This window comes from Varroa destructor, unplaced genomic scaffold (assembly GCF_002443255.2).
Source record: "Varroa destructor unplaced genomic scaffold, Vdes_3.0 BEIS01000003.1, whole genome shotgun sequence".
NCBI classification, from domain to species: Eukaryota; Metazoa; Arthropoda; class Arachnida; order Mesostigmata; family Varroidae; genus Varroa; species Varroa destructor.
The window spans coordinates 44,536,332-44,547,132 of NW_019211456.1; the positions used below are offsets into that span (position 1 = coordinate 44,536,332).

At 38.4% G+C, this 10,801-nt stretch overlaps 1 protein-coding gene across 4 annotated transcripts; it reads left to right on the forward strand.

Annotated features, from left to right (window-relative positions):
• Window positions 1-1,627: 1,627 nt before the first annotated feature.
• LOC111247427 (uncharacterized) lies at window positions 1,628-5,008 on the forward strand. Of its 4 annotated transcripts, none has more exons than XM_022798326.2 (3): window positions 1,628-2,204; window positions 3,322-3,533; window positions 4,461-5,008. In XM_022798326.2, the coding sequence occupies exons 1-3, from the start codon at window positions 1,906-1,908 to the stop codon at window positions 4,571-4,573; spliced, it is 624 nt and encodes a 207-aa protein (XP_022654061.1). In that variant the 5' UTR covers window positions 1,628-1,905; the 3' UTR covers window positions 4,574-5,008. The 4 variants fall into 4 exon arrangements, with proteins under 4 accessions (XP_022654061.1, XP_086840080.1, XP_022654062.1 ...); XM_086983954.1 differs by having other exon boundaries at window positions 1,633-2,204; window positions 4,457-5,008; XM_022798327.2 differs by having other exon boundaries at window positions 1,636-2,204; window positions 3,322-3,529; window positions 4,461-5,006.
• Window positions 5,009-10,801: the final 5,793 nt, after the last annotated feature.

The following is a 10,801-nucleotide window of genomic DNA, read 5'->3' on the forward strand; positions in this document are numbered from 1 at the left end:
AGAGCCGTAACGTGAAAAGCGGCTCGTAGGTGATGGGCACCTGCAGTTCCAGGTTCTATTTTACTGAACTGAGACGAATGGAACGACCGGCCAGGCAGCGTAAGAGGCATCTGGAGATCGTGAACAGAAGACGCTCATCGAACGCTTCAGTTCCCCAAGGGCTTCGGCAGCGCGAGATTAGTTAGTTGAGGCGAAACGTCGATAAAAGTACTCAGACACTAAAGGAGCAATGAAGCTGACGTTCACGCTGGCGTCACAGTGGCGTCGGTTAGGACTGACACGTAAACACTTCCAGCTACCCAATACCAGAGAATCTCTCGACTTATTTCGAACAGCTTTTTCTTCGTCGAAATAGAAACTGCTAGTGAGCCAGGACTATTCAAGCAAATCTTGGTTTGTCTTTTCGTATTAATCCTACGAGTAAGATGGAAGAATCGTTCAACATTGAAAATTACAGTTCGTCGTCTCGAAATGCATTTCATAGATTGTAGTATCGTTAACATCTCATTTATTTTTTCCATTACTATAAACGGTAGTGTACTAACAGCAGTACATTTTTTTTTCTTGTATTTGCGATAAACTATTTGGTAAGTTAAGTGTTTAGAAGTTGAACAAGCTTCAGGGAAAGCTTTGCTTTTCGTAATTAGGGATCTCTGAAATAAGTTTACGCGGTCAGGAATGCCGCGCCGCGAAAGACAGTAACTCCCCACTATAACGCCAACAAGATGCCCTAACCAGACCGTGCGTATGCAACGTATTTTTATCCGTTGCACCTTCTTCCCCTTTGCTGGCACTTGCCGGAAGAATCTGGGTAGATTACTACTTTGAAGCATATTCAAGTTCCATACAGGTGCTATCTGCCTTGCCCGGGATAAAGCAGGCTCGAAAGGAAGGTATTGCAAATGACGTTGGAAAATATTTCGGCCTGAGTCCGCTTTAAGCTAGAACAGTTCGTCTGAATTCAGGCCGACATAGCCCGAGCTGTAGGTGCATTGTGCGCGAATAGAAGAATGTGCCTTCCAGCCTTTCCCGTGAATGTGTCGTCGGAAGTATGCGTGTCTTTTTCCTGAGATAAAGACTAAACATGGAAGGAACTTATTGTTATGGCACTAGGGAACGATCGATTTGATGGAGTTTGTACTAATTACTACTACGCGTTAACTTGACATACCCCGATTGTAGCGCCGTTCGAAAAATTATCTAGCCAAATATATATGACGACAAGCCTAAGGAACGTAGTAAAATGAAAGACAGCAATGTGATGTACGCTCGGTTAACTGTGAACGAATATACTTGAATGTCTCATTAAACTAACATGACATGAAAAGCGGCTACGTTCTGACTATTCTTCGAAAAATAATGGAAAAAGAACAAATTTAATAAGTAAAGACCGTTCACTACCGAAAAACTCTAGCTTATTTCAGGTACATTTTTGCTTATGTAGCACATTTTGTCGTTTTTTTTTTTTTTATTTATATATACACAGTCGACAAGTGATGGCGATTCAAGAGCAATCTCAGCGATTGCCTTTGGTCAAATGTTTGTCTATACATAGGACTTTGTCTATCAATAGCAGGCTCATGTCATAACGAGACATATTTCCCGATACTAAGAAGTAGCGTCTCACTGTTTGTAATCTTATTATCTTAACAATCATCGTATGTAATCTTAGCAGAATATCTTAGCGTCTCACGCTATGCTTTCTGCTGCTGTTTACCATAGGACTGAGATAGTTAGACCGAAGAAATAACGCAGTAGACAACGATTGCTCTATGTAGAAAAGCGCACTGCGTCAGTCTTTTTTGGTAGGTGGCGGTAGGCGTGTCATGTTGTGCGTGAGTCAAATAGTCGAGCGGGGCAAACAACGCGATACAGATAGATCCTGGTTCGTTCATCTCTAGTGGAATGACTGATATAGGAAATCCTGAATTTACGTTGGAATTTAATAGTTCATTCCGTGAGTCGGAAATCAAGGCTTTGGCAAAAATCGTAAACACTTTCACAGCTAGCACCTTCGCTGAGATCAGTGAAAAGGTACTGAGTCATCTGTCTAAGGTGTCTGGCAATGTTCAGTGGATTGTGTTCTGCGGAAACAACTTCAATTCATGGATAGTAAATCTAAATTACGACATCGCGCTGTCAGCGAAGTTTCGAGGATGTTCTCTACTGATCATTAAAGGCCCGTATCTAAGTGGGAAGGTCTTGTAAGTATAAAGTAAAAAGGAAAACTAAATAGATTTTTTTTTTGTAGCTGTATACTGTCATATGAGTGCGTATAGGGCGGTTCAGGGCATACCGGAAAATGTTCAGATTTGAAATTACCCTCACATTGATCTGTATTACCAGTCTATGTACCAATCGATCGACAATAAGATGACGATTTCGCCTTGGTCCGACTAGTAGCAACAGATCTACTTGGAAACCGATTGAAAAAATGGTTGTGGAAAATTTTCGCGCAGAACTTTCATATATCAAATAAAAGCTCCGTCGTCACTATGGGCAACGTTTTTCAGTTTCCTACCCGCTATGCCCCTTTAGATGACCTAAATAATCATTGGTGTGTTGGGAAACTACGAGTCAAAACGAAGAAATTAAAGCTTAATAAAAATATATATATTTTTACATGATTTTGATATTATTCGGTAATTTTCTCAGAGGTAAATGCGAAAGCATCGCTTAAACACACCTAGTTGGACCCAGTTGATGACAAAATCATGAACTCTACGAGCAGTTAGATTAATTTATTACATGAGTACTTTTTATGGTAAAAATATGGTATTTTCGCTAAACTTTCGTTAAATTTTCGTGAAGACCGACAGGTGTTTTACCCGAATTTTGTTACCCCCTTTTATTGCCTATATAAATTACGCAAAGCTGAAAATGATCTTAGCCACTTCGCGTGCTATATCTCCAATACCATACGATTCAGGCTGTATCTCTATATGCCGCCTATTATCTCCCAGCAAAAATAGGCAAAGCAAGTTACGGGTAATGCTTACACGATTTGGCCTATTTATATTGGAATGTACCTTCACGCAATCTATTAAACGAATTCATGAATATAAGTAGAGGGCATTGTGACACTTCGCGTTCGACGCTAACAATCGGATATTGGTGACACACGACTAGACAATGACATATTAACGATTTCTTTTCATTGACTTCATATATGTTGTCCCATATGAAAGCCTCACAGGGACCGCAGTTTGGTGGAACTGATGGGCCACTAAAAGATTGCAATACAAAATAATAAGTAGGCGTAACGACTAGATTATGAGTGATCCGTATCTAGTAAGGCCGTGTGTCTATACTGAATCTTAGACCTCCAGTTGAAGATGCCGTAAGTCGAACACTGATCACGAAGCGTATCGTCAACCCATTGACAAAAGTTCATCTGGCTGGCATGCGTCGGGTTGTCGCTGATTATTTTGCACCCAGGTTTTCTCGTGTGGCTGACACCGTAACGAAATACTTCAAAGAGACGTTTGGGCCCTACCTGCGTTTTATTGTCATCGCGGGACGAAATCTGGTGGGTTCGTAACTTCCTCTTTGGTGAACACTATAATTTCGTTAAATTTCTACTAGGTAATGCATTAGCGTTACTGCAAAGCTCTTGTCTAAATATGTCCACGTTTAGAATAAGGCTTCCATGGACGTTTCGGTAAAAATCGATTTTAAGTAGTAAGTGCAACTATACTTTAAACATTTTTTTTTACTTTTTATGGATGAGATTAACTCTGTGCAACCTGTGCCTCAGGTGTGTGATATATGCGTGCGTTAGGTGCTACAAGAACCCTTAAGAGTACAACAATGTTTAAGTAGTATGATTATTATAAACCATCTATCTCGTTAAGGATCTAAGCTCTCGTACGATGAGGTATCTATTAAAACAAATCTTACATGGTATCATTATCATCATGGAATAAAGCCTACAGAGGTTTTAGCATAACTGTGTAGCCCATAAGCCCAGGATTTTTCTGTTCCTGACCGTATATATCGCAGATTAGCCCGTCTATTGCGAAGTCTGCCCATTCCGAAATTCTCAAAATCTATCTCTGGCTAAAATTAGGCTATTATATATTATTTCATTTGGGTGCAGCTTCCACTTTTTATAAAATAGAGCTTGAGCAACAATGCAATTACAAATAACAGTGTATAAAACTGGATAGGGTGATGCACCCTAGCGTGGATCTCAATTTGCCTGCCCTCTTTTTTGTTTTAATTGGCTCGTGTTTTGAATTCACGTTCGCCAGCGGACTTCAACCGTTCGGGTATTGCCTCATAACTAGCCGAGCCATTGCTTATAATTAATATTATTTATTATTATATTTCATAATATTTTAATTAATTAATTAGTTAATAATATATAATATAATTTAATATTTATTATTACTGTGTCGCACTGGGTCACATTCTGTTCTTTTCGAAATTATGTTCTGTTATTTCGCTTGCAAAGAAAGTGGCCATGACCGGTGATGTTCAATCGACACGAGCTCTGATTTACTGCTGTGAGGTTGACGACGTGGGCCTTCTGGTTATCCGGGTCGCAGAAACTGTAACTGAAGAAAACTGAGCGTGCGGACACGATACAAGGAGCATGAGTTTTCTATTATATTAAACATATTTAGCTTTATTAGCGTAGTGCATTCCGGATCAGGTTATTTAGGATCAGGGACAGTTGTTGAAAAACGAATTACACTATAGATCTTGTAATAAATCGTTAAGTTGTGGTCAGTTCTCTTGAAAAATCCCACAAACTAACAAAACTATAATGCTGAAGAGTATTCTGTTAAAATTTCAACATCTTTCATATCAGATGTTCCCCTGCAAATATGTTTTAATGGAAACTTTAAACTCGCCGTAGAAAATGTATGCCATTCGTAGTTGCAGCTAACTTCTGTGAATACGAAGTTTCTGACTAATCTCACTGACCTGACTCAAATCCTTAAACGGAAATCGGCTGGCTTAGGCAGCCTTAAGATTTCATTAAAATATTCCTTATTTAAATGTGATTATTTTACTTAAATATACGGTCATCAAAGGTTTTTTTTAAATACCTCATATTTATAAAGAGAGTAGAGTACCTCAATAAAATCGTTTTTATCTAGCAAATGAAAAAGCTATAAATTAAACATAAAAATTTATAAATGATATTGGATTATTGGAAATATTAGCTGTTTCACGTCAAACAACTGAAGCTAACATTGTTTGGGCTTACGCGCGATTTTGATTATAATCCCTTCTCATAATCCCTTCCGTGAAAAGCTTCGGTCGTTTCTGGACGAAAAATTGTGAGAAGTAATTTTCACATCTATCCATTGAAATCTTGTAAAGCTGAAGGGGTCTTGCATATACCAAAACAGATAATAGTCGTACGGCACAAATCCGCGCTACACGGCGAATGCATTAAGGTTTTATCGAAATTCTCTCATTTTTTGCCGGTTCAATAGAAATGTCCATTATCATGGCGAAAGGCAATGCCTTTTCCGTTCTTTAGACCTTCTTTAATGATTTGTTGTGGCCTTTTTAGTTGTTAACAGTGGAGCTTCAAATCAATCTATTTGGCCAGGAAGCAGCCATTTATAAACACGTAGCATCACCACCTCTCTTAAAAATTGTTTTTTGATGTATATATCATCCATGGTCAGCTGCTGCACAAATAGATTTCGACGGATTTTACAGACGGATATCAGGAAGACATTCACAAAAATTTACGTAAACTCGTGTAATACCTGAACATCGAGCTTGGACAGCATTTGTGCCTTTACCGTAATAAAATCTAGAACATTACCTTTACTCGTCTTCTAAGGCGCTCTTAAATCTAGAAAGAAAACAGCGCGTCTACTACTGCCAAATCAACTTTCAAGTGCTACCAATGCCAACCCAAAGTGACCTATATTTGCGTGAGTTGTCACCCGAAAACCAGGGAAACACCTTTTTGACAACCCATGTCGGTGATAAGCACATAAAGCATCAATTATATTGAACCCGATTTCTTTAAACGGCCTAACAGCCGAAAAGAGGACTGTTAGCCAATACTATAAATCAGTAGAGCGGTCGAGGAAAGATTCATTCGTAACTATTACACCTATCGAACCATTATTAAGTCATTTCGACGCTGTTCGTCTTTTGCCACTAAGCACGTACATGATAAATTGATATTAAAAATGGTCATAAATACATTCCGTTCGCGGGCCCAGGTTAGTAAAGCCAGTAGATGTTTTACGTGTATTGATAGAATAGAAGCAGTTTCTACTAATTGGAAATATCTAACGGGAACCTCTTATAGTTGTAGAGATAAATCGGCGGAAAAGCGTTTCTGAGGTAGCCTATTCTATTACTAAGGCAACGCGTCAGAAATAGCTGGTCTAGAGCGTATAGGGTTGTTCTGACGTAAACAGATCTAGCAAGCACAGTGCAAAATGGCCAAAGTCATCAAACCGGTTCTAGTTAACACGCTGCCATTGCTTATTATATTGAATAGAGAAGCTCTTTCTCAGATAATACACAATAGCCTCTACAACAACTGATAACAAAAAGCAAAACATTCTAAGCATGATCACGACGTTTCTGAGTCAAAACGATTGCTTAGACTAACTTATTGAAACGGTAATAATATTGGAAAGCCCCTTTTTTTTTTTTTTATTCTATTCCTATAATAAAGTAACTAAGAACGTTGGTGTCTAGTTCTATGAGAGGATTTCTTTTTATTTATTTATTTTTTTTCTTTTTCTACAAGTACATTCAATGTTGCTCGCCGGAGCGAATAAAACACGTTGAAGTAAACGAACTGCGAGTAGTAATTAAATTGATTAAAAATAATCTGAATTTGTACTTCTGATCTGAATGGCCTTGGTTCCACTCATCTGGTCTCTCATCGAACAGTTAGACCGGTCAGAGAAGCGCTTTTCGAGATCCTCCAAATTGAATGTCTCCTTATTTAGCTATTACCAGGATACTCTTACATGAAACAACTGAGAAGGGAATGTAAGGATAGAAAAAAAACTAATAGTACTTTAACGATACTTCAACTAACACCTCAGTTGAAGTAAGCCATCCATTATACAAACGAAGTCCAGCGCTCGCCGTCCTGAGTTTTAAAGTATGTAGCTCTTTCGAGACGTCATTCCAGAAGTAAAATGTTCTTATGTAGCAAACCGCACGCGAAATTCACTGCTCAAAAATCTGCCATGAGCAGATTTTTTTCCGAGAAGGAGAGGGTCATGCTAACGCGGCATATACTAGAAAAAGAGAACAGTCGTTCTTAGCCGAAATAACCTGTTCGGGTTTTTCCCTACAACTGTCTGTTGACCCTTTTAGTTGATGTGTTGTTGCGCCTAACACACAGCAGTTGGGTCTGAGCAGTTGAGCTGGGTTTGCTCACCGACGTTTTCCTTAGCCAACGGGTTATTCAGGCTAACGAAGACATCTATTCATGTGTGCTTGTTATCTGTTCTTGTTCGTAAATTATCTTCTGTTTAAACCGCAAGTATGCAGTGAAGATGCTGAAAAAAAAGACGAGCTATTCCTACAAAAGCTGGCAAAATCGAACGGTTAAAGGCAAGAAACTGCCAATTGCTAAACTATACGTGGTACATAAGCGCGTAAATTATATCGCGACACATTATAAATATCTATAATGTTTTTTTCCAAAACATTAACGATATTCTGAACAGAATATGGGACAATGAATTGAAACCTGTTTGTAAAATTGTATCAGCCATCTGGGAAATGCCATAGCTTATAGCAGTAGTTTCAGCGACAATACAAAATCCAACTTTATTTTGGTTAGTAAAGTTAATAAGTTAAAATCGTTGTTTTGATTGTATAGGAATAGCTGACAACGTTAGTATATTAAACATTACATAAAAAAGTTTCAAACAATTAGAAACCTAATTTTTACGTGTAGTTTCCTCGGCATGACAAATAATAAGGCTAGCATGACAACAATCTATAATAATGTGAAAAATTTGTTTTTTTTTTCTTGCAACTTGCCCTGAGTAGAAGCAAACCTGGTTGACGACGGAGCGGTGACAGAAACTCGTCAGAGTTGCTTCTGTCAGGCCAAATTGTACGTACGTTGACCAATGAACGACGTGATAACCGATATGATTGCGTTCTGTAGGCGATTATCCAGCGAGAACATTGATGCGATGCGTCAGTAACCGTTGAATTTTTGCCTTGGAAAAAGCAGTTGATGCCTTTGTCACAATAATATAATACCTTGTTACGTGGTAACATTAAAACATCATCCACTAAATGTATCTAATTAGCGGTACAGGTTACTCTATCTAATGATTAGCAAAACATTTTGCCAGCAACTTTTAAAACTATTATAAAAAACCGTATTAAATGAAACGAAAAGCAACAGCGTGATGCCATTGGGTCCACGTTTAAATAAACCGGACCCTGATTAAGAGCTTTCCCTAATATTGGTGATCACATCCTTGTAATACATTCATTAGACACTAGCCGTAGTTAACAATGGATGCAATTATCGTGAAAAAACTAAACTTCGACAAGCATGCTTCTGTTTTTTTTATCGGGCTAGTTATCGCCCTTGGTACCACTGGTAAGGAACCAAATAAGTAACTGCTGCAGACACAATAGCTGCGGTTTTATTGAACTACGTTTCTTAATTCTAGGTCTAATGAAACACAGGAAATGGAAGCTTCGTTTGGCAGTGGCTTAGTTGTAATGTTTCGCTCATATGTTCATATGAAAGCCTCGACCACTGAACATCGTCGGGCAACTTACTTTTTTCTTCGTCACGCAGAACTTGATTTCGGCACAGTGGCAAAGTTGAACATTCACTCGCGTCCCGTTCAGGCTGTTTTCACTCGTGATAGCAAGATTACAGAAAACAACTTATTTACTCCATTACTTACTATATATACAGACTTCGAATAGCAGGTCCTGTTGCTAGATGTTCCCCGTACGTTACCTTTCATTAGGTAGACACCTTCGTGGCCTTACCTTTGACACGAATAAATACATCTAGGTCGAAGTGAAATCCACTACTTTTTGGCTATACAAAATTTGGTGGAAAGACGGGAGAAAGTTGCATACAATGACAGGTGTTACCGTTAAGTTATCCTGACTTATTGCCACAAAGTTAAAAAAATATAGTGTTCTCTGTTCAGTAAAAAAACGCAAAAGCATTCTTTCAACGTAACATTTTGAACTTTTTAGCGAAAGATACCGTCAAAAATATGCGCTTAAAATGATTGCAATGGTGTTTTGTTACTATCTTTGTTTGTGTACTAATAAAAGATCTGATGGGTTATTAAATACAGCAAGAATTTTTCGTTAATTACTTTTTATTATGAAGCAATATTTTGTACCCAGCGAAAATCACTCCATGATAATCTATGACATTCAAACAGCGATATCCAATTAGCTAAAGAATACCCTAAGTAGTGATGCTTAAAGTCCATAATTGTACCTTTCTTTGATACTAAAAACAGCGGAGCAGCAAACAAAGCGATGTCAAGCCTTTATCAATTATCGACAAGGGCACAACCCAGATTGATTCTCTTTTTACTATTTTCAAGTCGATTGTGTTTACGACGAACGTTTATCTGCGAAGGTTATACAGAACAGTTACTATATGGTCCGACTTAGTAAGTATAGGTCGTATTTTATTGCAGTCCCAACTTGGGCTATTTGCACGCCCCATAAAACCGAAGATCTCAGATCTTATGGCAGGCTGCTTGTTCAACGACCTATTTGATATAGTTTCTCAGAGGTTAGGTAATCCAAGGCACAATTTCGTCGAGGCACACAGCTCATAGTTAAGCGGGCAAAGGAGGTTAGCTGTGCTTTGCACGGCAACACACACATTGCCTTTGAACGCTGTTGGAAATTCAATTGGACTTTGTACATTGTATATAGTTGTTCTCAAGGTAATAGTCAGCGAGCCCTTAATTTCAGTGCGCTGTTGTTATGTAACGGAGAATAATGGTCCCCTAACGAGCATCGGTAGGCAAAGCACCGAAGAAACTATACAGCAGCAGAAAATGGATACGCGTAATTGTAGCATAACGCATTGAAAGGTTATATTTGAAATGGTAATGTATATATTGAAAGGGTGACGAACACATGTTCAAAATTTTAATTTTCCTAACTGCTAGAAGTGGACTACTTTTATCCAGATATAACCGTATTGAAGTGAGCTCGCTTTGAACGCTTCTTGGAGATAACTTCCAACGAATCTGATAATCTCATTTTGTCAGCAAGCTTAGTGATTGCCGAAGTTCGATTCTGAACTTTAAGCAGCATGATCCATGGTTGAATGGGCGTCATAATGGGACGCCCTGTTGGCCAGCCGGTCTAACGCAGCAGTTATGAAGCTTTTGTTTAATCACTTTGAAAATAAAGCACAATTTAAGGTCACTTAACTTCTTGAGGTTCCCATGAACCGAATCTAAATTGGCTATAAACAACTCTAGTATGAAAATCATAACATTCAGTTACGAAGGATACACAAGCTACGTCCAAATACAGCTCTAATGTCGCAGCTGTATAAATTGTTTCCTATTCCTCTATTAAAAGCACAGGCATTTGTTTTTTCCCAGGTTCAAGCCAGTAAGATCTAGCATCGAATTCGTGTACCGAAGTTATGTTGCATAACCTATGGATAGTAATATATGTCAAAGGGCAAACGCACATTCGTTATTGCCGAAAAGCCACCAAACCTAGAAAAGGAACTATTGAAAATTGAAAAAAAAAACACTGTTAAAAACAAAGGTTCTACAACATTTCAGTCAGCTATTATTACAGTGAATATTAAAGACGGAGC